Source organism: Mus musculus, chromosome 4, assembly GCF_000001635.26.
Source record: "Mus musculus strain C57BL/6J chromosome 4, GRCm38.p6 C57BL/6J".
Taxonomy (NCBI): domain Eukaryota; kingdom Metazoa; phylum Chordata; class Mammalia; order Rodentia; family Muridae; genus Mus; species Mus musculus.
In genome coordinates, this window is record NC_000070.6 from 138,433,516 (window position 1) to 138,461,032 (window position 27,517).

The 27,517-nt window shown below is 52.7% G+C and overlaps 2 protein-coding genes across 3 annotated transcripts; both read left to right on the forward strand.

The window, feature by feature from the left end:
• Positions 1–1,144: 1,144 nt before the first annotated feature.
• Mul1 (mitochondrial ubiquitin ligase activator of NFKB 1) lies at positions 1,145–8,750 on the forward strand. 2 transcript variants are annotated; one of them, XM_006539134.4, is made up of 5 exons: positions 1,145–1,364; positions 2,665–2,884; positions 4,113–4,200; positions 4,727–4,847; positions 5,436–8,730. In XM_006539134.4, the coding sequence occupies exons 2-5, from the start codon at positions 2,780–2,782 to the stop codon at positions 6,163–6,165; spliced, it is 1,044 nt and encodes a 347-aa protein (XP_006539197.1). In that variant the 5' UTR covers positions 1,145–1,364; positions 2,665–2,779; the 3' UTR covers positions 6,166–8,730. The 2 variants fall into 2 exon arrangements, with proteins under 2 accessions (XP_006539197.1, NP_080965.2); NM_026689.3 differs by lacking the exon at positions 2,665–2,884 and having other exon boundaries at positions 1,157–1,364; positions 5,436–8,750.
• A 12,882-nt stretch (positions 8,751–21,632) lies between these two features.
• Camk2n1 (calcium/calmodulin-dependent protein kinase II inhibitor 1) lies at positions 21,633–26,611 on the forward strand. The gene is made up of 2 exons (NM_025451.2): positions 21,633–21,836; positions 23,203–26,611. The coding sequence occupies exons 1-2, from the start codon at positions 21,671–21,673 to the stop codon at positions 23,271–23,273; spliced, it is 237 nt and encodes a 78-aa protein (NP_079727.1). The 5' UTR covers positions 21,633–21,670; the 3' UTR covers positions 23,274–26,611.
• Positions 26,612–27,517: the final 906 nt, after the last annotated feature.

Here is a 27,517-nt window from a genome sequence, read left to right on the forward strand (position 1 = left end):
GTCCCAACTGTACTAGAACTCGTTCTGTAGACCAGGCTGGCCTTGAACTCAGAGGTCTGCCTTCCTCTGCTTCCTGAGTGCTGGACTGTGTGTATTTCTTAACCGAAGCCTCAGTTTCCTCTCCTGAAACTCTACTGTGGCAGTGGTTGAATGCATCAAATGCTGGTCTGGAGTGACTGGGACGGAGCTAAGTGGAAGAACACTTGAAACCCTGGGTTTGGTCCCTAGATAGTGGAGTGAAACACAGGCCAGGCCTAAGAAATACGAACTACAGTACAAGGCATATAATAGTCACTCAATAAAAATATTTGCTGTTATTATTAAATAAGCAGTATGCTGTTTTGGGGGTGGCGTGGCAGTAGATTAAGAGCTATTTTCGCGATTCAACTGGTGTAGAATCAATTCAACTGGTGTAGTGGTTGAGGGCTTTGAAGCTGGACTAATTTTTCTCCAGCTCTCCTTTGCAGTATGGCTCCGACCATGTTCTCCATCCCCTCTGGCCCCAGTTTCTTTTTTCTTCTTCTTTCTTCTCTTCTTCTTCTTCCTCTTCCTCCTTCTTCTTCTTTTTTGGTTTTTCGAGACAGGGTTTCTCTGTATTGTCCTGGAACTTACTTTGTAGACCAGGCTGGCCTCGAACTCAGAAATCCGCCTGCCTCTGCCTCCCAAGTGCTGGGATTAAAGGTGTGCGTCACCACGCCGGGCTAGTTTCTTCATCTTTAAAAGCCAGGTTTCAAGGTTCTCCGATAGCTTAAAGCCTAACACTTCTTGGTGCTGAACACGCGTTTTACTCAGCTCCCCATCTGACGGCGGCGACATCAAATAATCCAGCAAGGGCTGGAGAAACAGACCAGTGAGTAAAGGTGCTTTGCCACCATGGCTAAGAACTTGAGTTCCATCCCAAGGACCCATAAAGTAGGAGAAACCGGGACGCTCAGATCGAGTCCTGCCCTCTATAGGTGCACCAAGGCACGCTCTCATAGGATAAATTAGATGTCATTTAACAATAACGGAGCAAGAACGTCTAGAAACCCGGAGGGAGAGCTCCCACGTGACCACAGCCAGCCCCACCGGTTTCCCAGGAGGCCGCAGTAACGTCGCAACCACCTAGGCAACGTCTTTGCTCCACCCCCGTCCTCCACTTCCGGTTTTTACGTCATCGACGGGCGACGGGTTCCGGGAAGGGCTGCGCGGCTGCGTAGGGGTCGCAGGTGATTTCGAGGCGGCTGGTGCGGCTTGGGGTCGCCATGGAGAGCGGTTCGCGACCGTCGCTCGGCCAGGTCATCCTGCTGGGCACCAGTTCGATGGTCACCGCCGTACTGTACTCCATATACCGGCAGAAGGCCCAGGTCGCGCAGGAACTCAAGGTCAGTGCGGGGGGTGGGGTGGGCAGCCCGGTCTCACTGGCAGCTCGCGCCGGGGCGCACCGGGGAGCCACAGGGCCCCAGACGACGCGCAGCCAGAGGGGATCCCGGGCACCTGCTGCAGCGAGGCTGCCCCCCCCCAGTGACCCTCAGTGTCACTGGACGTTATTGCAGTGCTGTAAAACTGTTTCTCGAAAACCTGCTGGGCACCAGGTAGTGAGAAAAACAGGCCATTGTCCTGGTGCACAGTGCATTCTAGGTCAACCACACGCCTACACGTAATTGGATCGTGTGATAGGGCGAGAATCGGGTTGGAGTAGGGCAGAGAAAAGCGGAAAGATAGGGAAACGGAGAGTTCCGTTCCTTTTGCTATAGTAAAATATCTGACAGAAAGCAGCTTAGGAGAGGGAGAAGGGTTATTTCGTTTGTAGTTTCAGGTTACCATTCATCATCGCGGGGAAGTCCAGGCCAGGAACTTGAGTCAGCTGCAAATCACGTCTGAGTCGAGAGAAACAACTATTAAACAGTCCAGAGCCCAGACCTAGAGAATGGTGTCAGTCACAACACAACAGCGAGTTTCCCCCCTTCAGTTAGAGCTATCAGGACAGTGTCTAAACAGCTATGCCTACACAGGCTGACTCAATATAGACAGTTCCTTGTTGAGACACTCTTTCCAAGTGATTCTAGATTATGGCCATTGACAGGGGGGCGTCGCCATTTTAAACAAGGTGATACTTGGGTCGGAGATGGAGGATGTGAAGATATGTAAGGCAGGGGTGATTCCAACGTGAAGAACAGCAAACTTAGAGGCTCATTTGGAGAACAGAGAACTTAAAGGCTCATCTATTTAACCGCTCCGCTCCAGGTTTCTACAGTCATTTCTTTGTATATTATAGTTACTTTAAAACTACATTCTCATTTGAGGGTTGCACTTAACAGCTCAGACGGCACATTTCCGTCTCTGTTTTATTTTTGTCTCCAGTCCCAGGTGATCTTTTGGCCTCTATTGGGTACCAGGCATGTATGTGATACACAGACATGCATGCAGGCAAAACCACCCATATAATAAAAAGTAATAAGGTAAAGATGTGAAAGGCCCTTGCTTTTGTGTTAGGACCCAGAGATAAAGCTGGGGTGGAGCGGAGCCCCCAGGGGTCTTCGCCCTCACTGGCTTGTCGCTGTTAATTTAGCTTTTGTAGTTGGCTTGTTGAGGACTGGTGGCTGAGGCTGGCTCTTATGGGTACCGTGGCACAGCTCTGCCTGGAACTCCAGCAACACGACACTTTTTGTCCTCCTTTCTTAGTTGACCGCCTTGCTCTGTGGCACCTGTCAAGCTGACGAACCTTGAAAGGGCGGGGGGATCATCTTCATCTCTCGGTTCTTACCTCAGCGTGTGACGAGCAGTAGCTGCCCAGCGCATGGTGGTGGTGTTATGCTGGCTGGAATTTCACAGTCCATCAGCCAAAGACTTGTTCTGGCAGTTGTATGGAAGATGGACTTTGGAGCCCAAGTCTTATCACCAGGTTGGTTTCAGTAAGGGCTCAGAAACAAAACCGTGGAGTTCTGCAGTGAAAAGGATTGGATCAGAAGTTCCCAGTGTAACGAGGCAGAGGCAGGTGGGTCTCTGAGTTCAAGGGACACCAACCAACCAACCAAACAAACAAACAACCCAGAAAACCAAGCACAAAAAGACAAACAAAAAACCCAGAACAAACAACAACAAAACAAGTGAAGGACACCTGCAGATGAACGATACGTCCTAGGCCAGCCTGTGGTACTTGAGACTTAGTCCCTAAAAGGATGAAATAACCCTTCCTGGAAAAAGCTGTGGGAGCCCTAGTGTCCGCTTGCACCTGTTGGTCAGGTCACAGCTTACAGAGCTGAGTTTGTACTTACTCCCGTGTTTTTCCTGGTGACACGAATGTTTGATTATTGCATGGCTTCTGTCGTAGGGTTTTACTGCTGGGAACAGACACCATGACCAAGGCAACTCTTATAAAAGACAGCATTTAACTGGGGCTGGCTTACAGGTTCAGAGGTTCAACCCATTATCATCAAGGCAGGAACATGGCTGCATCCAGGCAGGCATGGTGCAGGAGGAGCTGAGAGTTCTCCATCTTCATCTGAAGGCTGCTAGAAGAATGCTGGCTTCCAGGCAGCTAGGACTAGGGCATTAAATTAAACCCACACCCTTAGTGACACACCTACTCCAACAAGGCCACTTCTAATAGTGCCACTCCCTGGCCCAAGCATAGACAAACCATCACAACTTCCATGTGTCCGCTCTGGACTGTGTTTTCCCATACCTCAGAGTTCATTTATCCCACTCAGAAAATTCCATGAGATCGTCTTCTCCCTCCCTTTACAGTTTGGAAGCAGACTCAGATGAGTGAAGTTGTTCAGAATCGTCAGGGATATGCTGCTGCTTGAGCTAGCCCGGTCTCTGCTGAGGTTCCTTCTACAGTGTGCCAAGCAGCTAGCACCTTTTAGATACGCATGTAAAAGTACTTATGTGACAGGAGTTTTGTGTTGAACTGGAAAGCAGATGGTGACACCTCCAGCCTTGGGGAAGGGGAGCCCAGTGCCCCTGGCCTAACCATGTTCAAGTTTCCGGGCCAGACTTCAGAAGCAGAGCCTCCTGATTGCCCTCCTGTCGGCCTCCTCATCCCTCAGCCCACGACACCTTAAGTCTATAGAGTGTGTCAGTATTCAGAGGCCAACTGAATATCTATCTATTTATTTTGCATCTAGGGAGCTAAGAAGATTCATCTGGGTGAAGATTTAAAGGGCATTCTTTCAGAAGCACCGGGGAAGTGTGTGCCTTATGCTGTCATCGAAGGTGTGTTTGCTTGTTTAGTGTGTGTGGCAGCAGCTGCCTCATTCCAGGAGCCCATAAGGACCATCCTGGCTGACAGAAACACTCTCCCTTTTTAACATACTTGTTTATTTTATCTTGTGTGGGGGAGGGCAGGGTGAAGGTGCCACTCCACACTGGTGGAGGTCAAAGGACAACTTGGGGGGGTTGGCTCTCTTTCCACCTTCTTGTAGGTAGGTTTTCCAGGGTTCGGGCACTTAACCTGCCCGCCCTCCTAAGAGCCTTTTGATGGTGTTGGGGCAAGGTGACCAAAGCACTGTGGACTTGGGATTGTTTTAGAGAGACTCAGTGTGGTATAAGGTAGTTTAGGGCCCAGTGATGTGGCTCATGTGAAGGACTTACGTCAGGCCCTTTGCAGTGTGCTCTCTAAGCGTGATTTGCAGTGACACGGATGTTGTTGTGTTGACTAATTAGTGAAGCTCAACACATGGGAGACCTTAAAGAGCGGCCAGAGCGTCCTTCAGAGGTGCCATAATTGCTTTCTCTGCAGGAGCTGTGCGGTCTGTTAAAGAAACACTCAACAGCCAGTTCGTGGAAAACTGCAAGGGGGTGATCCAGCGGCTGTCGCTTCAGGAGCATAAGATGGTGTGGAACCGAACTACCCACCTTTGGTGCGTGTCCTCTGGCTTCTACACCAGTGAAGTAGTGGTATAGAAGGTCTGTTTTGGGCCTAGGTCTGGGCTTGCTGAGTCTGGCTTCTTGCAGATCGAGTTCAGAGCTGCCTCTCCATGTCCTAGTACTGCTGTGTGCACTGTGCACTTCCGTTAGAGCCCAGGAGGCAGCCATTACAGCACAGGCTCCTAGGCCCACTTCCTGATTATAGAACCTGGTTTTTAGAAGGGACCTGGAATATGTTGATTCTTAGCACAGTTAAGTTATAGAACTTAGTCACGTGGATTTTGCTGAAATATTTGTGTGCCATCACATGAAGTGAGCCATTTTCCTGTCTGTTCCTAGCAGGTTTTGTCTTGGGCACTTCTGTGACAGTGACTCAAGGGCGTAGACACTAAAGGTGACCTCTGTTGCTCCCCAGTGTCCACTGAGACTTGAGCGTAATTTAAAGCGGCCCTTCCTCGATGTGGCCTCAGTTCCTTAGAACTCACTGTGGATTCTGTATGTGTGCCCGCATGTAGGTGACCCCATTTTGGGAGTCAGTGCCTGCTCCTCTCTTGTTCATCTTCAATCCTTGCATTTTTTAGGAATGACTATTCCAAGATCATTCACCAGAGGACTAACACTGTGCCCTTTGACCTCGTGCCCCACGAGGACGGCGTGGCTGTGTCCGTGCGAGTGCTGAAGCCCCTGGATTCAGTGGATCTGGGCCTAGAGACCGTGTACGAGAAGTTCCACCCCTCTGTGCAGTCCTTCACCGATGCCATCGGCCACTACATCAGTGGCGAGAGGCCCAAAGGCATCCAGGAGACAGAGGAGATGCTGAAGGTGGGAGCCACCCTCACGGGGATCGGTGAACTGGTCCTGGACAACAACGCTGTCCGCCTGCAGCCCCCCAAGCAGGGCATGCAGTACTACCTGAGCAGCCAGGACTTTGACAGCCTGCTGCACAGGCAGGAGTCTAGTGTCCGGCTCTGGAAGATTCTGGTCCTGGTGTTCGGCTTTGCTACCTGTGCCACCCTCTTCTTCATCCTGAGGAAGCAGTACCTTCATCGGCAGGAGCGCCTGCGCCAGCAGCAGCTCCAGGAAGAGTTCCTTGAACACGAGGCCCAGCTGCTGAGTCAAGCCTCGCCTGAGGACAGGGAGAGTCTGAAGAGCGCCTGTGTTGTGTGTCTGAGCAACTTCAAGTCCTGTGTCTTCCTCGAGTGCGGGCATGTGTGTTCCTGCCGCCAGTGTTACCTTGCCTTGCCAGAGCCCAAGAGGTGCCCGATCTGTCGGCGGGAGATCACCAGGGTGATACCCTTGTATAACAGCTAGGGGTCTGTGGTCACACTGCAAGTGACCTTTGTCAGGGTCTGTCTGAGGCCTTTGGTGGGGTGGCTGTACCTTCACATATGATGGAGGGGCACTGGCGAGCCTCACAGCTCCAACAGCTGGATGTGGCTTTTGAACCTGGACCTGGTGTGGGCCGTGGTGAGGGCCCCTTCTTGGGAGCTAGATCCATGTGTATGACTGAATAAGACCAGCTCATTGTCCAGGCTCCAAGGCCAGTCCTCTCCGACTCTTGCTCCCTGGGGGTAGGGGTGGGGATGGGAGGGGGCTTGGGAAGAAGGCTGAGCTCTGAGGGCCTTACAGTATGGCCTCTTGGGAAATGCCCAGACTCCTCCTTTTGCTTCTGCTCAGGTGGGCAGACTTCTCTCTCTCTCCCTCTCTCCCTCTCCCTCTCCCTCCCTCTCCCCCCTCCCTCCCTCTCCCTCCCTCTCTCCCTCCCTCTCCCTCTATTTCCCTTACTTACTTAGTAATGTTTGCACATGTGTGAAGACGACAGGAAGTGAGGTCAGCCATCTGCACGAGTGGGGCACAGGTCAGCAGGAGGACAGGAGGCTTTTCTAGGTTGGCAGGCAGCCTGGGTGTTTTCCTTTGACACAGGGAGGGCACCAGAGCTGAGGATGGGGCCTCTTTCTGTCTGGCTTCCCAGGCTGCTCTGGCTTTCCACAGAGAGTGAAGGTGGCTGCCGTCCTGGCCTCTAGCCTTGTAGCTTCTTTGCTTGCTTTTGCCAAAGAAAGGTAGCTGGTGGGCACCCACCTCACTGTCCCCAGCAGCCCCCTCTCCCTCACCCATCCCCGACTTGTGAGTACAAGAGAAATTAGAGTCTGTCAGGTCATCCAAACAGCACTTTTCTTCCTTGGCCTCCTGTGTGAGGAGAAGGGCTTCTTCCCGGCGCTGCCTGACACAAGTGCGTGCCGTGTCCGGGTGAGCCGCACAGATTAGACAGACCGCAGCACGTGTGTGCATGGTGCTTGCTTCACTAAAGTGAAGTGGCTGAGGCGTCCCTGGGTAGGAGTTAAAGCTCCCCCACCACAGGATGAAGATGGATCTTGGAGACCTCTGCTTTCCTCTTGAGTCCGGTTCATGGTTGTCGAAGCCCCATCCTCACCAGGCCCACAGTGGGATGTAGTGCGCCCTGAGGACTTCCCTGGATAGCTGTCCTCGGGTGCCACCTGGCCTTGCTGATGTAGTTGTCTGACAAAATGTGTCTTGTTTGGAACACTGGAGAAGCTGAGATGGCGTGGGTCAAGAGGATATTAATATTCGGTGCTCTGTGCCCGATATTGTCCCTGTTTCTATCATAAGCTGGGCCTGGTGGCAAGCCAGTCTTGTGAGTTTGGGGCTAGCCCAGGCTACATAGTGAAACCCTATCTCAGAACAGCTGGGGCTGGAGTGGTGGCTCGGTGGAAAGGACCAGCCCTCAGCCTGGGCTCCCAGCCATCGAGCGAGCTCTAGTTCCTGGGCTTGCCACGCCCTACCAGACTGCATGCTGTGCAGACATGTGCAGGTAAAACATGAATGCACACAAAACTAAAAACCTGGAAAAGAAAAGCTCTGCATTTGCCAAGGGAGTCACTCAGCACAGTCAGAAGCCCCCCCCCCCCCCCGGCCTTTCTGTAAGGCAGCTGCAGGGGCCCGGTGGGGCTTAGGTAGTGATTTGGGAGCCCACCTCTGCCAGGATCAGGAACAAATCTCATCAAAGGGGATAGGAGAACGGGCTTATTTGTCCCACCCAGTGCACTCTGCAGGTGCCTCCCACCATGGGAGACAGGAGCAGAAGAGTCTCCCAGGCATCAGAAGTGGCCGTGTCCCTGTGGTAGGGTAGGTCCCTGCTTGAGCCTAGCAGCTGCTTCCTTCTGCTTTACAAGTCTCACTTCCAGGAAGACTGAGGCTTCATGGAGGCCCCAACAACCTAAACCAATACGTGGGGCCGGGAATGGGTTGGAGGTGCTTAGGGGGATCAGAGCTAGGAAGGGAGCTGTCAGTGGGGCTGGGTGTCGTGAGTACCCGTCATTCTCAGCCCCTTCAGTCCCCAGCTGACAGGGCTGGGTGGGAGTCGTTCTGAACAACTGCTGTCGGCTTGGAATACCTGTGCAGTGCAGGTGCTGTACACACTAAGACTTTGACACCTGTGCAGGCACCATACACATTAAGGCTTCAATACCTGTGCAGGCACCATATACACTAAGACTTCAGCCCCGCCCCCCCCCAAGTTGGTATTGGTTCCCCTAGTTTATTTCTAGTACTTGAACTCAGCCTAACTATAAAGCCTTTGCTGGGAGCACTTGAGACCTGGGAAACCAGTAAAAGAAGTTGACTACACGCAGTCCTGCCTTGTGTCCATGGTCCTGGGTTCCAGGACCTTCATGGAGACTGATCTATAGATGCCTCAGCACTTACGAACAGTAACCTAGAGTCTGCAGAGTTGCTCACGTGTCTTCCTGTACACACAAAGTCATCTCTAGATTATTCTAATGCAGGGTAGGTCCCGGGTGCCTGCGTGCGAAGGTGACTGCTGTTTGGGGAGTAGGAAAATAAATGTGTACCTGCTCAGTTGGGTTTCTTTCATGAGTACTTTTGGTTGTGGCTGGATACACTCGCAGGCGCAGAACCCATGGAGTGAAAGAGCCCTCTCTATTATCATAAGCATTTTTACCAGGCAGTCAGCACTCCTCCCACCAGTCAGCCCCTCCCGGCACATCCCGGTGGTGGACGGGCTGGACGGTGGGCTTTAGAATCCCGATTCATTCAGAAGTCTAGTGGGACACCTAAACCGCCAACAAAACCAGGAAAGAGCAGCTTGATCCAAAGTCACAGAAAGGCCGCCTGGGCCATCCATGTCCCTGGTGCTGGGGAACCCTGCAGGGCAGGAGGGCAGCCCATGGAGTTCAGTGTCAACAGAAGGGCGTTTGTCCATCCATCAAACATTATACATTTTGTGCCTGCAGATGTAGAATGAGCAACTCGCAGCTCTGTCCTGAAAGGGAGCGTGTTTCATTGCAAGCCACTGTTTGTCAAGGACTGGCAGGGACAGGAGATGCAGTTCTTTGGTTCATTGGCCACCACAGAAGGACATTTTTCGTAGTCTGTTTTCTGTTCTTACAGCAAGAAATTTGAGGCTGGGTAATCCATGAAGAACAGAGGTGGATTTCTAGTAATTGTAGAGATTGGGGAGTCCAGAAGCATGGCACTCCCTGAGAATCTTTATCCTGTGTGGTAACAGCAGAGCGTGTCACATGTCCAGGGAGCGGGAGAGAGGTGTGGGCATTTGAATAACCAGCTTACCACTCCCTACCCCCCACCCCCACAGTGACCTTATTAAATTTATGGCCTCATATTTTGACGGTTGCCACCTCTTCATCCTGTGACAGTGGCACCAGGATATCAATGTGGGTTTGGGAGAGAACATTTAAGCTATACTGGGGTGCTGAAGAGATGGCTCAGAGGCTAAGAGCACTGGCGAGTCTTCCAGAGGTACTGAGTTCAATTCCTAGCACCCACACCATAGCCCTCAGCCGTCTCTAACTCCAGTTTCAGGGGAGCTGATGTCCTCTCTGCATCCAAGGACACCATGTATACCATGTATACATGGTACATATGTTTACGTCTCCACACATAAAAATAATACCTACACACACACACACACACATGTATACATGGTACATATGTTTACGTCTCCACACATAAAAATAATACCTACACACACACACACTACAGTAGTTGATGCTTTTTCTGGCTGGAACAGATCCTTTGACCATTAGCAGCAAACATCCAGGGGCAAACCAGCATGTCATTGTGATCCACTTAAATAACTTCTGTCCCTCCTCTGCTTTAAGCCCTTCTCAAGTTCCCTGTCATCCACACGCTCAAGGCCCCCTTATGGGGCATGGGAAGCCACCTCTCCAAGTCCCTCTCCCTGACGGAGTTTCTGAGCCACTTCCCTTAACCACACACACTGCTCCCTGGCCTCGATCCTGCTGCCTCAGGCCCTGGAGCCCCTGTCCATCCTCACTCCTCCCTACTGTGTTCACCCTGGGGACTCTGCTCTGAGCATCTTCTTCATACCCTCCTGTATCCTGCACTGGGCTGGGTTAGGTATCCTTCATCTAAGATCTCAAGAGACGCTCTTATCTATTACTGCTCCTAGCCTTATGGCCAGGTCTAGGATAAGAGCTATGCTATCTAGTTCCCTTCAGTAGCATGATCTTACGTTGTCACTAAGAGATGGCTTTATACAGTATGTGATGGTCTCCTCCATTCCTCACCCGGGAGTAAGCTGGGTTTCCCCTTGGTTGTATTCTGAGGCAGGGCCATGGAGCAAAGGTATGACTTGAATTCTTGATCTTGCCTGAGCCTCCCAAGAGCTAGGAATACAGCATGTCTGCCTTTACCACAATTCTTAAATAAAAGGAAACCGAGGCCCAGAGAGGTGGGCTGTCTCACCAGACAGACGGGGAGCAGTAGGACTGAACTGAGGCCCAGGACTCCAGTACCCAAGCTCTTAGCTGTGGATGCTGTGTTGGTTACTGTCCTTGCTGTAACCAAGTGCTGAGCAGAAAACAACTTGAAAGAGGAACTGTCCATCAGAGTGGAGCAGGCCAGGCGGCTTGCTCACAAATCAGGAAGCGGAGAAAAACGAACACTTAGCTTCATTCTCCATGGGATGGTACCTCCCGATTCAGGGAGGGTTGGGCCTCTCTAGAAATGACTCCCCCAGACTCACTCAGGGATGCGTTTCCTAGGCGATTCTAAATCCAGAGAAATTGACAAAGAAGATTAGTTCAACCCCTGTCAACCGGACACTGTACATGTATGGCTTTAAATGAACATCCTGCCCCTCGTGGACATCTCAACGCCAAATGTGTAGTAGAGCTGATCTCTAAAAGTTCCCAAAGTCTTAACAGTACCAACATTGTTCAGAAGTTCAAGTTCAAAGTCTCTTCTAAGACTCTTCAAGGATGAGCCCCTATAAAATAATCACATTCCATCTTTCTGATACACGACCACACAGAATCAGTGTGGGAGGGAATGGAGTCACGACGAGGAAAGCCAGACTAAAGCCTGCAGGACAGGCAGACGGACACCCGACCCTGGAGGCCAGCTCCAGCATCTGCGACTGATGGCATCATCAAAGGGCTTGAACAGCTGTGTCTCTCCAGCTCTGCCACCTGCAGCATCAGTCTTTCTGTTTGGCCTTTGGTCCTGGCATCTCCAGCATCCGGGGGTCTCCTCTGACTTAACCTTGATGCTCTCACACGATAGCTTCTCAGGGTCCTCCAGGGAACCCGAACCCACCAAATACACTGGCTGGATTCACTTGCTGTCTGGAACTTTGTCCCAAGCCTCTCTGGCCCTGTACCTCCTCTCTTGTACATTTGCATGTCTATACAGCACCCCGCTGACAACCGGGTGAGGTTTTGTGGCCTGCTGGAGATGCACTTCTGACCTCTTGTGCCCTAGCTGCACTGGCCTCTCTCTGCTTTGCAGCTGACCCAGGGGTGGGGTGGGGAACAACCCCACAGCTGCTAAGAAACCCCCTCAGCTGCATTCCTGTCCAATCTGCAAATGACTGGTTCACATTTTCAGTCGGAGCCTTTGAGTCTTGTTCACAGGGCTCTTTCCCTACCCTCCCAGGGCAGGCAGAGTTCGGGGCTTCTCTCCAGCCATGCTAATCTTGATGGCTTACTTGCTTTCTCTGCAGACTCACCCAATTGACCCATTTCCCTTATCTGTCAGTTCTCTCTCACTGCAGATCGGACAGCAGTGAGCAGTAACCCCAGCACAGACTGAATACAACTGTTTTGAGATTTTCTCCACAAATGAGCCCATTACCTTTCATGTTATCTTCACTCGGGTTCTCAGGACATGCTCAGAATGAGCCGGGATGGGCCATGGATGGCCTCTGCCGAAGTTCCCAATAGAGTTCTTGTTCACCTCTGAAACCCCATGAGCTGAGTCTTTTTGTCTTGGTTGTCTTTTTTTCTCTCCAATCCTGCTCTTCCAGATTTCCATTGCTGTGGCCCCCTTAAGCTCCTTTCCTTGTATTCTAGGGCTTTTCTAGCCCGTAGACCCAGGCTCTTCCACCTACCTTCTGCAAACCAGTCCAGCGGCCCATGGACCACATGGCGTGGCTCATCACAGCAATGGTCCTTGCTCCTGGTACAGAGTTCCTGTATCAGTTGCCTTTCTTATGGCTTTAACCAAATACCGGACAAAAGCAACTTAAAGGAGAAAGTGTTTATTTTGGCTCACAGTTTTAGGGGAACCAGTCCACCATGGTGGGGCAGGAGTGATGGTGGGCATTTTGCTTACATCTGTGCAGAAGACAAAGCAGAGAAAAATGAGAGCTTGGCTTGCTTTCTCCCTTTCCCCTTTTTACTCGGTCTAAGAGCCCAGTCCGTGGGACAGTGATACCAACACTCACGAGGGTCACAGACACACCCAGGCAGTAGATCACATCACCTAGGTGAGTAGCTCTCAACCCTTTGGGAGTTGAATGATTCTTAATGATTCATAACAGTAGCAACATTGCAGTTACGAAGTAGCAAAGAAAATAATTTTATGGTTGGGGTCACCACAAAGGGAGGAACTGCATTAAAGGGCCGAGAACCCCTGCCCTAGGTGATTCTAAATCCAGGTAACAAAGAAGATCAACCTCACACCTGTCCATGGACTGAAGGGAGGCTGCCTGGAGGAGCTGGCCTATGGTCCACAGATGAGTGCAGCAACTTGGATGCTAAGTGATGGGAGGGGGGCTCTTTTAGGGCCTGTGTACCAACAGGGGTGACTCATATAGGAGGGACATCATGTGAAGTGACTCACCCAGAGAGTTGAAGATTCTACACAAGCACACCAGGGCACCGTTACCAGACTATGGTAACTAAACTTCCCAAACAGAGAGCTAAAAGATTCAAACTCTGGTTTTCTTTGGTCCTGGATCCATTTTTTTTTTTTTTTAAATAAAGACAAGGTCTTAACTATACAGTGCAGAATGGCCTCGAACTCAGGTCCTTCCTGCCTCAGCCTCCAGAATGGTGCGCCTGACTGCCGTGTGATCTCTGTCCTGTGGTGGAACCTCTCTGACCTCCAGTTCTAACTAGAAAAGGAGCAGGTGGGATTCAAACACTCCAAAGCTCCATCCAGCTCAGCCATTTCGTGTGTCCACAAGATGGAGAGCGGAAGAGGTGCTTGGGGGCCCTCCTGTGGGCTGGGCATCTGGGAGCTGTGCCGCTTCGTTTTGGCCTAGCTGTACCACAGCCGCAGGATGGCGTTTGTGGAGAGCCGGGGTGCGCAGCACATTTCCTCTCTAATTAGATAGCGTTAACTTAACCATTTAGAATGAGATAAGTTTCCATCCGTGATGTCCCTAGTTGCTCCCCGAAGTGCTCATTAGTCACTTCCCTGCAGCTGCCTTATTGTTTTCCAGATGCCAGCCGGGGGACTTGGCATTTCCCTTCCCTGATTGGAGTGGGCAAAGCTGAGCTGGGAACACAGGCAGGCATCGCAGGGAGGGGCTTTGCGGCTTCTGCTCTTCCTCCTCGTGCCTTCCGGCCCACCACCTCACTTTAGGGGGTCCTCCTGTGGGCTCAAAGCAGCTACCTATTATTCTGGGTTGAGACTGGCGGCGTGGCGGCCACAGAAAAGCTCAACACGTTTATGAGGCCTTTAATGTGCCTGGCATCTGAGTGCCTGAGGGTACAAAGGAGTGCCTGGCATCTGAGTGCCTGAGGGTACAAAGGAGTGCTTGCTCCTGCTCTTCACAGCCTTCCCTCCCTAGCCAGGTGCTCCTCAGGAGGGCGCTTCAAGCTTGCTTGCAATATTTATCCATCCTCCTCTCTGCCACCCTTCCCCGGCTCTACTCCAAGTGAGAAGCCTCCCATAGCGCAGCGTCTGATATGACCACCAGGTGGTGCTGTGCGCCCACAGTTGAGGACTTCCGGGGACGTTGGAAGAGAAACAGGTTATGACCAGAGGCCTGTGCAATTGTCTAGACCGGGAGGCCTGGGAAAAGGCCTCAGAGGTCTGAGAGAAGACTCTAGCTAGGGAGGACCCCAGGCTGCCAAGCCCAGGACCACCTTGGCACACCCTGGTAAGGATGAAATTGAAATTCTGGAGTTTCCACCTTCCTTGCCCAGCTCACCAGGGCACTGGCTGAAAGTGTGAGACTTTGGAGACACTCTGCAAAGTGCTGGAATGGAGAAGGGGGTCCTCACATTACTCCCGCTGTGGTTTCCCAAGCGCTCACGTCTTTCAATGCGCTAGCCATCTTTCCCTTACTCAACTAGATATGCATAATGCATCAGATGTCTTAAAATATGCGCATGACTTCACGCAGGGGAGGGATGCTGGGGAAAAAACCCTTATGACACAGATTTTAGCTTCTGATTTTTCTCTGGGAGAAATTTTACTTCTCCCCAGCCTGGCTCTTTGCCAGCTCTCACTCCCCTCTCTCCTGTCCTTACCCACTCCCCCTCCGCCACTGCCCCCACCCCTACCCCTATCCCCAGCTGCCTGCCTCCTTTGCCTCTAGCTGCCTTTTCTCCTCTTCCTCCTATGCCCTGGCCCTTTTCATTATGACCCTTCCTGATGGTTGGATTGGTCTTCTCCGCTGACCACTTTTTAGCTCTTTTTGATTTCTGTGGACCTTCCTCGTCCTCTCATCGTGTTCCGATCTGGCCCCGCCCCCTGGACCAAATAGCTTTCTGCACTCAACCACCCCTGCCCCAGGGCTGCCAGGCAGATCCTCCCTAATTCTGCATGGGCTGCCCTTCAGCCACCCACTCTGCCTGTTTGTTAAACGGGGATTTCTGTCCATCTCTCCAGATCCCAAGGGCTAAGGGCGAAGGGACCCACTGCATGGAACTGTTGTTCCCTGTTTTGGTTTAAGGTACAGACTCCATCCGTACCTTGCCTGAGCCTCACTCTCTCATTTGATGTCTGAGAGGAACTCTGGCTCAGAGAGGGCAGTGCTGTCTCCAGGTTACACGGGGGCGGCAGCGGGGGCGGGGGGGGGGGAGTAATGGGGAGGAAGGGGTTTGCCCCCACTAACTAGTGCTTCGAAAGCTGCTCCGAGTCTCTTCACAGGATGGCTTTCTCACCTGACGGAACTATGGGGCCATCCTGCTTTCTGTATGGAGACTGGGCTCAGCAGCTAGTTGGTGTGTCTCTCTTGCCAGGGTTGAGAGAGCTCTCTGTTCTGAGCTCAGATCCAGGGCTCGCCTTAGCTCATTCATTCCTTGGCTTATGGGCTGGAAGTGCGAACTGATTCAATGCTATGTTGTCCCAAGGACACCCTGGAGGGAGATGCCCCCGTGCTGTTTCTAGGACACAGCCTTCTCTTCATCATCTGAAAGCCCTTCAGGTTCCTAGAAATCTTGCACACAAGGTTTTGCACCTTGGGAAGAGAATTATCTCTTTCCTAGACTCCTTTGGCCTGGGACGAGTTCCCATGGTTACGGTGAGGCGGGGTGAAGAAGCTTGCACCCACTCTCCCAAATGCTGGCTTTCAGTGCCAAGGTGGCCTTGGGCTGTCACTTTGCTGTTCTGGCCTGGATGCCCTCAACTGTAAGATTGAGGTGACAGTTGACAGCCATCTTCCAGGGGCCTGCAGGTGGACATATGTGTATTTTGGTTGGCAGGACTTGAGCAGAGCAGGTGACAATCACTGGGTGGGGTGGAGCTTGGGGTCAGAGCTCTGTGACCTCTCTGGGCTGGAATGGGGTCAGCTTCTCTTTTGTCCGCCCCACCCCCCACCCCTTTACCAGTCATGTTTTGACTCCATTCTTATTGAAATCAAGGCTTTTTTTTTTTTTTTAAAGGTGTATGGGTGTTTTTGTCTGTTTGTGCACCAAGTGTGTGTCTGGTGGGGGAAGAGAGCATTGAATTTTCTGGGTGTGGGATACCATGTGGGTTTGGGGAACCTAACTCAGGTCCCTTACAAGAGTAGCTGGTATTCTTAATCGCCGAACCATCTGTCCAGTCCGTGGGGCAGAAGCTTCTTGGGAGCCCTGGACAGGGGACACTGGACAGACACTTGGTGGCTCTCAGGCACCAGGCTTCAGAAGCCTCCAAATTTCCAAGGCTCCCAGCAGGGTTTCACAGGAATTAAAGTCCCACCCCCTCTTGTGCCCCAGAGTGGTGGAACAAGTCACGTGATCATCACAGTGTGATCATACCTGGTTTGTCTATTGGCTTGCCATTGATATCCTAGCCTGAGGTGCCGAGTTTCCTAGTGCTCCTGAGCCCAGCTTTGCAAGATTTCGTTTGAATAAAAGAGCCTTAGTGATTAGACAAAAGAGTGCATTTGCACATGCGTGCGTTTGTGTGTGTGCACGTGTGTGTGCATGCATGTGTCTTGAGGGGCCAGAGATCTGTCTTTCAAAGAGTACAACTAACCTCTCTGGAGGCCTCCCACTGAGTTAGGGCAGTGGTGGGGAGTGTGGTTGAATCTACTCTCGGCTCATTCCTGCTGGACAGCCACTTAACCACTAAGGACACACCCAGTGCACACATCTCTGGGGAAACCTGGGTTTGGCCTGCTGGCAGGTGCTCTCCGTCAGAGGATGGGCAGCAGCCATGTTCTCCTCTTCTCTTGCCTTCTGCTGCTGCTGACCGTGCTTCAGTTTCCCCACCCGAATAGATGGAAGGGGATGGAGATAGAAGAAGCCTCTATACTGACCCTTCCTGTGCCTTACCAGTTCTGGGTGCTCAGGACACAGCAGGGGCTTTAGATATAAACTTATAATGGTAGAATGGGCTAGAATGACCATGGAAATGTATAAACCTAGTGAAGAAATTTCAGGTGAAATCTAAGAGGAGCTGAGAGAAGGCTGTGGGGCCTTTGCTTTAAGCATTTTTTTTTTGTCTACTTGGGATTTGCTGCTCCCTCCCTCTTTTTAGGACTGGGAATTGAACCCAGGGCCTCAGAGAGTCCCAGCCCTGTACTTCTGTATCATGGAGGACGGAAGGGAGATGGACTCTCCTCTTCCTCAGCTTTCCCAGTTCATGCTCTAGTCAGAGGCCTAGAGTGAGAGGTAATTTGTTTAAAAGCCACAAAGAGAGCTGGGAGATGCTCAGCTGCAACCCCAGCACTCAGGAAGCTGAGGCAGGACCATGAGCTTCAGCCAGCCTGGGCTACATGGTAAGATCGTGGCAAAATAAACAAACAAACAAACAAACAAACAAACATGTGTGTATATAATATGTATAATATACAAGTATATAAGTGTATATAATATATAGTATATGTTAGTATGTAAGTATATGTATATATAATATATTATATATAAGTATATAATTGTATAAATGTATACATTATATATATTATATGTAAGTACACACACACACACACACACACACACACACACACACACACACACACACACAGTCAGGAATAGCAACACATACTTTTAATCCCTGCACTCAAGAGGCAGATCTCTGAGTTCCAGGCCAGCTGAGGCTACACAGTAAGACCCTGTCTCCAAAAACCAGGCAGACAGACAAACAAAGCAAAACCCAAAACAGCAAAGCCACAAAGAAAGGCTGTTGTAACAGCCACAGTTATTGAGGGCATACTACGTGCTAGGCACTATGCATGGCTGATCTCCTTTCAGAGGGGAGACCTCTCTAAGTCTAGCTGGCTTTTACCCCAGTTGGCCGGGCATCAGTACACTGTGTGTTCCTGTGACAAAAGGCTAGGCAAAGACAACTTATAGAGAGACATTATCTTAGCTCACATCTCTAAAGGGTCCAGTTCAAGGCCAATTGGCTCTGTGCTTCCAGAGTAAGGTTTCCATGGTAACAGGAGGTATATGGTAGAGGAGATTCACATCATGGGTGCCAGAGTCAGTCAGAGAGGGAACTGGGGACCAGAGAGCACCTCTGAAAGCATGTCCCCAATAACCTACTTCCTTCAGCTAGGCATTGCCTCTCTTATTATCAAACTGTAATAATAGGAGAGGAAACAGAGGACCAGAGAGGTGAATAGAAGAGACCAGAGGAGCTAGAAGTGACAACAGGGATCTGATGTCCCCAAACATGTAATAGCAACTTCCTTTCTGGACACGGAAGAGGGTGGTCTTTATCTCTCCGCACTTTGCCACCAGGGTCTGGTGTCTTTGCCCAATTGTGGGCCTCTGGAGTGGAGACAGGTAGAAATGGAGTCCTAAGATTTATGTTAACTCGGGCCAGAGGTATGACCAACCGAAGACCGGAAGAAACAGAAGATCAAAGCGGTCAGACAGTTGAGAGGGACAGAAAATGGACCCTTCCTGACTCCCAACTTCCCTTGGAGAACTTCCACGCGACCTCAGACAGAGCACTTAACTCCCAGCTCCCTGTTCCGCAAATTGGGCCTGACCGTCCCCCACCAGCTCCACCTTCTTATGAAGGCTCAGTGTTCAAAGATAATAATCATGGAGATGTTTTTTCAGAACTGGAGTGAGAACCCAGGGCATTGAGTATGGTTAGGCAAGGGTCCTACCACTGAGTTACATTCTCAGGCCTTGGTGCTGGTTTTCAGGCTGTTGGTGTCCATGTGCTTAGAAGGCAGGCATGCTCACAAAAGGGGTGGGTACTGGGCTGGGAAAGTGGCTGCTGCCACCTCCAACTTTATTTGCCCAAGGCAACGTAGACATTCCCGGCTTGGATTTATAACTGCCTTCTCCCCTCTCTCTCACTGTCTGGGTGGAGAGTCTTCAGCTCATTGTGTGACTTTATCTTCTTCACAGTGGGGGCCCTGGTAGGCACTGAACTTGGAAGTTGCTTTGTGTTGGTCTGCAGTAAGGATGAGGCCCTGACCCTGGCTCCATCACTAGACCTTGACCTTGGCCAAGTCCCTCCCCCTTCTCCTGCCTCATCAGTTGAATACAGAAGCGGCTTCTCCTCTTCCTACCTACGAAGGCTCTTCTATTTGAGACACCAGGTCAATAATGGATGTGAAAAGTGCTTTGGGGCAAACCCAGAAAGCGTAGCACAAATGTAAGAGCCGCTTGTAAGTTTATACCACCCTGTGTCTTGGGCCTTTGTCATCTCTCTCAGCACTTGAGAGCTAACCTCACAGCTGACTCGCAGCGGGGCCTTAATGAATGAAGACAGGCAGCTTCAGGAGGGACCATCCACAATCTGGGGACCTGCTGCTTCTACTGTTGACAAGCCATGGGACTCTGAGCCAGTTTCCTATGTGTGCATTGCAGGCTCGGGTTAGGCGATGTTTAGGGAGGCTTCCCAGCCCAGGCGGCTCTGAAGTGGGGGAATGGTTAAAGAGACGCACCTTCTCACAGAGGGAGCCATTTCTTATTCAACTACTGCACACCCACTGACAGCTCCGCCCCCGGGGGCCTTCTCCTCTTTAACTGTCTTGAGGGGCACACCGGCAGTTGGGCAGGGGAGACTACTGGGGTTCAGGGAGGATAGACCCCTTGCCTAAAGTGTCACTGCAAGGGAAGCACAGGGTTGGGGTTCAAGATCGGGCCTGTACCCAGAAGTCAAGTTTATTCCACCTGTCACAATCTATTTCTCCACCCCTTCGTCTTCGCATCCTGAGGTCTGGATTCTGGAAACCAGCCAGCCCTTTAACATTGGGGGGAGGGGGCACGGGTTCTAGGCTGCGTCATCCCTGGCTGATGGCAACCCCCTCCCCTGCTCTCCGGCGAGGGGGCGGGGTGCTAGGTGAGTTAGGAGCCTAATGACAAGGATTAGCTTCCTAGCCCTGCCTCTCTCCTGCAGGCTGCTGACCTTGGACTGGTTACCCCTCGCTGGGGTTAGGCCAGCTCTGCTGAGCAGGTCTGGTCTCCTTGGGGAGAGCAGGTGCTCCAGGCTCAGGCGAGGATAATGAGCACTCCTCACGCACCTTGCCCCCTTGAAGTTACCATCTGGCAGACAGATGCGCCTGCCAGGCCTCCTGGGCTTCCCGGGTCTCCCTCCCAGGGTGCAGGAGCACGCTCCGGGTTTTGAGGCTGCAGTATCTCTCCAGAGCTTTATTAAGACTGTTGTTATAAGAGAGGTCCCGGAGGGCAAAGGGCTGCAGGCCCGGGGCGTCCCCAGCGAGTCAGAGGGCTCTAGGAGCCGGGCATCCCGGGCAAGCCCAGAGTAATGAGGCTCTCCCCTATCCCGCGGGAGGCGGGGCTGCCCCCTCCTCCCCTCCTTCTTGTCCCCGGGGTTGGTGCGGGGGGAGCCAGGGCCCCCGCACAGAGGGACAAGAAGTGAGAAAAAGGCCTTCCTGGCAGATCCAGTGGGCACGGGGATAGAGGAATGCCCGGCAGGGTCTAAGTGGGGCACAAGTGTGGTGGGGGAAGGGAGAGGAGTGCCCGCGGGTGGCCCAGTACGCTCCGATCCTTGACCTCTGTAACTGGCCTCCAGGGAGGTCAGCATCCGCGTCCTTCCCGGCCGGTGCGTCCTCGGTCCCCTCCCCTCCCACTGCTTCGGGTTCCCCTCGGGAGTCACAGCCAGCCGAGCCGGCGCGCACAGGCTCCGGGTCGGGTAAACACCGCGCGGGAGGGGCGCGGGCCGTGCGGGGCGGGGCGGGGCGGGGCGGGGCGCACCGGGGCCCCTCAGCGCAGGCGGGACGGAGGGAACGGGGGCGGGGGCAGGAAGCCAGCCGCGGTCCGGCGCGGCCCCGTGACGTCGCTTAGCTTCCAGGGATCTCTCCCCGAGGCCCACGGGTCCCCTCCTCCCTCCCTCCTCTGGCGCCTCGCTTTCAGCCTGGGCTGGCATTCTCCCTAGCAGCTCGCAGGCTGCTCCTTCGTCCCTGCCTCCCTCTGTCCCCCCTCTCTCCTCCTTCCTTCTCCGACCCTCTATTTTTCCCTCTTTCGCTTCTCCGCTCTGCCTCTCCGATCCAAATCTAGTCTCCCCCCTTTTCTTTTTCTCCCTCCTTCCTCACCCTCCCTCCTCCCGCCGCTCCCCTTGCCTTCTTCTGTCTTTCTGTTTTTCTCCCCGTCGCCCTCTCGGTTTCTTCCCTCCCTCCCTCCCTCCCTCCGGGTTTCCTCCCCCTGCCCTCCCTCCTTTTTGCTCCCCTCCCCCTCGGCCGCTCGCTGCTTCACAGTCCCCGAGTCGCCGCCGCTGCCGCCGCCCGCATCCGCGGCAGGACTGGCCCGCGCGCTCCCCGGGGTGCGCCCACCTCGGTCCCGCGCCCTCCGGGCTCGCAGGGACACCCTCCTCCCCGCGCGTCGCGGCCCCGCCCGGCTCGGCCCCCGCCCCGCGCCCGAGAGCGCCGAGGATGTGAGTCCTGCCCGCCGCTGCCGGAGCAGCAGCCACTCGCGCGCGGAGCCCGAGCGCAGCGCAGCTCAGCTGCGGGCGCTCGTTGGGTCGCTCGCGCGGGCTGCGCGCTCCTGCCCCAAGCGGTGTCCCTCCCCGGCCTCTCGCCGGCCCCAGCGCCGCGGCAGCCCCGAGGGCCGTCCCCGGCCGGCCATCCCCGGCCCCAGCGCCGCTGACCCTGTCCTCCGCGGGCGGGGACGCGGGCGGAGGAGGTGCCGCCTCGGAGCCCCCGGACGCGACCATGTCGGAGGTGCTGCCCTACGGCGACGAGAAGCTGAGCCCCTACGGCGACGGCGGCGACGTGGGCCAGATCTTCTCGTGCCGCCTGCAGGACACCAACAACTTCTTCGGGGCTGGGCAGAGCAAGCGGCCTCCCAAGCTGGGCCAGATCGGCCGGAGCAAGCGCGGTGAGTTCCCCGCCCCTTACCCCCTGCGGTGCTGGTGCTGCAGCCTGGCTGGGGCTCAGGGGTCCCCGCGGTAGTAGGAGGACCATCTGCGAGATCTAGGGATCCCTCCTGCGGCGGAAGCTGGATCAGGCCTCGGGCAAGAGTCCCCGCTTGTCCGGGCCACCAGCGGGGTCACCCGGGGGCGTGGTAGCCTCTACTTGCTGCCGAGGCCCAAAGGTTATACCCGCGTCCTCAACCGCACCAAAGTTTGCTTTTAGGTTTCACACCCCTCCCCCTTTTTGCGCAGTGGAGTCGCATCTGCACTCTCTCTGCTCGGCCACCCTGGGGTAAGGGGTCCTGGAGCTTCTTAGGGGTCTGCGTGGGGCGCTGCAGGGGAAGGACCTTAACTCCCGCGGGGAAGGGCGAGGAGCATTCAGGTCGCACTGGCTTTTCACTGTTACTTGGCAGAGGGGAGAAGGGTGGTCTAGCCTGAGATATTGGAGTTGGAGAAGCCCCAGGGAAACCGAGACTCAGGGTGCTGCCGGAAAAGACTGGGGTGGCGAGGTGAAGTGGGGAGATGGTCGGGAGACCGAGGTGGGCTGAGAGCTAAAGCGAGGGAGCTGTAAGGGAGCCTGGGACTCAAGTCTAGGGAGGACGCTGAAGTGCTGGAACAATGAGGGTGACAGACAAGGAGACCTACGGGTAGAGACCCAGAGTTCTGGACAGGTGATCTGATCATCCAGTACAGGGACCGGTGGAGGGACTGAGAGAGGCCAGTGGAGGCAGTGAGGCAGGCGGAAGAGGCAACTGAAGGTAAAGCCCCAGGCGGCAGCGAAGGGAGGTTCTGCCCTTTGCGGTGGCACAGAGAGCGGAGGGGCGGAGGCTACAGACCGGGGAACGGGGAAGGGAGAACGGGAGGGGGACACCCGTTCAGGCCAGGCCTAAACTTTGCAGCCGCTGATCGGCGTGGGAACCTACCCCAGCTTTCCTTCCTGCTCCGGGCATCTTTGAACCCGGCCTGGGCTACCGCCACCAGTGATCTGAAGACCTCAGTTTCCCTTTCTCTCCTTAAGAATCAGCCTAGGAGACTTCTTTGTAAAGGGTTGCATCGGGTTGCAGTCGAGCTGGGATGGCTCCCTCTGGCTTGCTCCTTCTTAGAATCCATCTAGGATGAGGGCTAGGCAGTGGGGCAGTTCAGAACCAGGCAGGGAAGGGAGCCTAGGGCAATGGGGCTGTTCACCCTGCTTGGAACAGCCAGCCTTCCTTCCTCGCCCTCCCCTGCACCTCCATAATGGGGATAGACAAAGTATCTGCGACCCCTGGCTAGCCCAAGCTCTCTCACATTTCTCTTCCCCTCCCCCCCCTTTTTTTTTTTTTTTTTTTGCAGTTGTTATTGAAGATGATAGGATTGATGACGTGCTGAAAACCATGACCGACAAGGCACCCCCTGGTGTCTAACTGCCCCAAAGACAATGTGTTGAGGGAAAGAATAAGAAGAGTGGCGGGCTGTGACAGTTACTGACAAAAAGCACGAGGAGGAGGAGGAGGGAGAAAGCACTTTGAAATTTATTAATAGCTTGCTACCTGCGATGAAATCGACAACTTGTGTCTCAAGTCAGGCCGGGAGACAGATGAGGTGGAGAGGAGGAGGAGGAGGAAGAGGAGGAGGTGGAGGTGGTGGAGGTGGTGGTGGTGGTGGTAGCAGCGGTAGCGGTGGCTCTGGGCTCCTCTACAAAAACAAAAGTTAAAAAAAAACACACAAAAAGTAAAAAAATAAAATAAAAAAAATAAAAATCACTATATACACACATATAAAAGAAAAAAGTCTCAGTTGCAGCTATTTGTCAAGATTAATACCTGTTTCTTTTTATATATGGTAAATATTGTGCAATTATAGCTCTGGAGTTTGAACCACTTCCCGAAAGCAGCACCGACCACGTGAAGGTGCTTGCCTTCTCTGCTGATTTGGCTGTTCCCAATGTTTACATAATTTCATCTGTGCACTTGGATGTGACATGCGGTCTAGTCCAGTTTTTTTTTTTTAATGTTGTTTATTCTTGGATGTACAAAAGAAAATTGGGGGCAGGGGAATGACCTCTGTAGATACTGTTGTACTTGGGTCATCTTTGAATGAACCCCATTTTAAAGCAGAAAGTAACTTTTCTACGGACTGATGCTTTGGGAAGGCCCCTTCCTGGTCTTGTTTTCGAGAGACAACTGAAAAGCTTGCGCTTCTTTGTTGCAGTACAGCTCTTTGCCCAGGTTAACACCAACAGTGGGTTTTATATGTCAGAAAGAAGAAGAAGAAAAACAAAGACAAACTTGCTTGAGCTTTTTCTAGCCTCCCTGGGGGCTCTGTTGAGTGAACCCCTCTTTCTTCTTCAATATTGTGTCACTTTATCCATTCTCTTTAATGGACTGTAAAAAAAAAACAAAAACAAACAACAAATGTAATCACAAGAGTGCCAAATATCTTGAACCGCCAAAAGGCATTTTGGTTTCCTTTTGTCCCCTGTGCTCTGAGTCCTGTGTGGGAACACTTGGAGAGTCTTTTCTGTTATTTATAGGGGTTCTCTTAAGGCTCGCCAGCTGCCTGTTTTGCATGGTATTTGCAAAAAAATGCCTCTTGCGTGAGGAATCTTTTACCTTTTTTTTTTTGTTCTTTTAAATTATTTGTTTGCAACTTTGGACCTCAAGAGGTCCCCACCCCTCCCAGTTCCTTCTTTTCTTAATTCTCTATTCTGTATGTTGCACCTTGAACCAGCACACAGGGCTATTTCTCCAGTGTACAATAAAGAACTCTTCCTGTGTCTACTCTTTCGTTAGCCTTGTTTCTCAGGGACTGGAATACAGAGATGGTGGCTTTGGCCTGTAGGATGAAACAGTTTGTGTGCGTTGTTGGGGGGTTATCAGCCAGTGGGCTGGATGGGTCAGGCTATCCCCTAAGAATGGCAGAGTCAGTGGACTTTGAATTTTGCAAATGGCTCCTTCTGGATTCCCTGAGGCTTGCTTGGGCCATCCTGTTGGGTTGGGAGGCCGCCAGTCCTGTGGAGACTGAAGCTGGGAGACTGGACTTGGGTTCAGGTTCTAGCTCTGACTGCCTTACTCTCGGAACTGGAACTTCTGTAAACATCACCTGCCTGATCTGCAGAGACCGATGAACTCAGCTGCTGCCTCTTAGGGTCAAGAAGAGGAGTATCAATCCTCGGCACACCAGAACCTTCCACATTGGGCCGCCGCTAGCATCCACTAAACATCCAACCCGAGACCCAGTTATGGACATACGTGTCTCTACCACTAGAGCCTACTGTTACATGCTTGAGGATGAGTCTGTTCTCTGGGGATGCATGGGGGGGGGGGGAAGTCCCAAAAGTTTCCAAGCACCTGCTGTACCTGCCTCTAATCACCCATTAGGAAAAGTCTGTTGGGCAGGGTGGGGAGGTAGCTCCAGTTCTCTTTAAACTGGAGGCAGTGATGAGGGGTTCAGGTTCTGTAGGGAGAGGACTTGGGAGGAGGGGTTTTGGCTCAAGGAAGAGGTCCTGTGTCCCCACCTCCTTGCCTCCTACCCCTCCCCCAACCCTTGGGATGTTTTGCATGTAGAAACCCCACTGCCTGGAGCTTTTAATGTGTTTGTTTTAAAGCTGTCAGCCAGGGAGTCACAACACAGCTCACAGTGACAGGAGCTTGAGTATGACTCAGACATCAGGTAAGAGTCCCCACGGGGTGGGGTGGGGGGACTGCAGAAGAGGAGCTCCAGGGGGCCCCAGGGAAAGGAGGGCAAATGTCTTATCCCCCTTCTTAAGTCTGACAGCCTCAGCAGGTCCCAGCCTGGGGTTCTTCATCCTGTGGTCATTACTGGGACTGATGGGGGAGCTGGAACTGGCAGTGCCCAGCCTGCGGATGCAAGCGGATGCCAACTTCATTTCCCCAGGCGCACAGTCCTCTTCTTGAATCTGGCTGTCTTCCCTCTTGACCCCAGGCACTCCCTTTTGGACTTGAAGGTCTATAGGCTCCATTAGAGCCAAGAAATGCAATGTACTGCTCCCCTCCCCAGAAGGCCGAGGGGGTTACTGGGGGAAAGGATTAGAGCTAGGGCCTGCTTTTTGTTCAAATAATAATCTGCCGAGAGGGACAGAGGCCAGGCAAGAAGGTAGCTTTAGGGATGTGGTTTCTGGTACTGTAGTCACTGAGTACCATCTCATGTGGTTGTCTCAGCACTTCTAGAAACCCAGTGACATTCACTTACCAGTTACCAAAGAAGCTGAGGTCTCAGGGAAGCAAGAAAGCTTTCCCTGAACACCAGACTCACAACAGCCCAGAAGAATGGGTGGTGTTACCTGGCTGCACAGTAGATAGCGTGTCTCAGAGAGGGTAATTCCTGCCAAGCGCCTCAGTTTGATAGCTGCAGAGGCAGGATTGGAACCCAGAGCCCACCATCTGGGATGAAGATGCAGACAGACTGGCTCTGTTCCGGCTTCAACGGTTGTCCTTCAGCCTTTAAAAGTCCTTGTGTTGGTGTGTCTTCCGCAAGCTCTGCCCATCTCCATCATCCTGCACAACTTGAGACTGCATCAGGGGTCAGAAGGAGGCAGTGTGTGGATGTGGTCAGCCAGCTCCTGGAGCTGCCCCGCGCCCTGGGCCAAGGCTGAAGGTCCATTTTAATAAGTGATGTATTAAAACGTTCCTGCTGGAGGCCACTGGGCAGCAAAGGCAGTGCCTGCCTCAGCCTGGAATGAGTCTGCCTTTCTAGAGACCTCCATTCAGTAGCAAGGAAAATAAATCTCTTAAATATACTATAGTATTGGGTGAGCATTTGTTGAGAAGGTACTTTGGGGACTCTGCAGATAGCAGATATACCATGTGCTGGGTATGTCTGAAGTATCTGGAGAGGGCAGCAATGAATATGGAAAAGGCTATTAAAAGATGGAGGTGGGGGAGGGTGACTCCAAACCTCCAAGCGTGGACCCGGAGCATCCAGGGCTGCGTCCTGCAAACTTAGCTCACTGAATGTTTTCAATAAGCATCCGTATGTATCCCTTGATTCTGCTCCTGTGGCCTACCCAGGCGGATGGGCTGCAGGAATATCAAAGGGATCTTTTCAGGGAGAACTGACAAATTACATTTGAGAACAGAGAAGCTTGAAGAACTCCTGTCTGCCACAGATGGAGGGATGATCCTGGGATGCCCCTGCAGGGAAGACAGCAATTTCTAGGTGTTCAAGGACTGGTGGCAGGTGGATTCAGGACTTAGTTGGTTTAGACTTGAACCCTTTTTCCTAGCTGTGAGTGGGGTGGGGGTGGGGGCATGACTTAAGGTCTTTGGCTTTCTGGTTCTTCTATAAAATAAGGATGGTAAGAAATATCAGGACAGGTTAAATGGGAACTTCTGTCTCCCCAGTATGTGGCCTGATACTCAGATAGGGTATGAGCATCCAGGAAGTACTTCCTATGTGTCAGGCAATGGGTGGCCAAAATCACTGGAGAAGTTCTTATAGTTCAGCATGTTGTGTCTTTAGCGTCTATACTCAAAGACAGACTCTCTTTGGGGGTGGAAAGGGCAGGAGACTACTTGAGGAGATGGGAATGGCTTGAGGGAATCAGTCTTCCTTTCTCGACCTCCATCAGTTTCCCAAGGTTCCTACATAAAGTCGTGTGCTTGCTCCCCAAAGGCAGTGTTTCCGGAAGCCACGCCCCCTCCGTTCC

What these genes read in the sequence shown, in the direction of transcription:
- Mul1 (NM_026689.3), top strand. Translation starts at nt 1,245, where the DNA reads ATGGAGAGCGGTTCGCGACCGTCGCTCGGCCAGGTCATCCTGCTGGGC. An exon ending in GCCTTATGCTGTCATCGAAG is followed by an intron (nt 4,201 to 4,726) that starts GTGTGTTTGCTT and finishes CTTTCTCTGCAG; the next exon opens with GAGCTGTGCGGTCTGTTAAA. An exon ending in AACCGAACTACCCACCTTTG is followed by an intron (nt 4,848 to 5,435) that starts GTGCGTGTCCTC and finishes TGCATTTTTTAG; the next exon opens with GAATGACTATTCCAAGATCA.
- Camk2n1 (NM_025451.2), top strand. Translation starts at nt 21,671, where the DNA reads ATGTCGGAGGTGCTGCCCTACGGCGACGAGAAGCTGAGCCCCTACGGC. An exon ending in GATCGGCCGGAGCAAGCGCG is followed by an intron (nt 21,837 to 23,202) that starts GTGAGTTCCCCG and finishes TTTTTTTTGCAG; the next exon opens with TTGTTATTGAAGATGATAGG.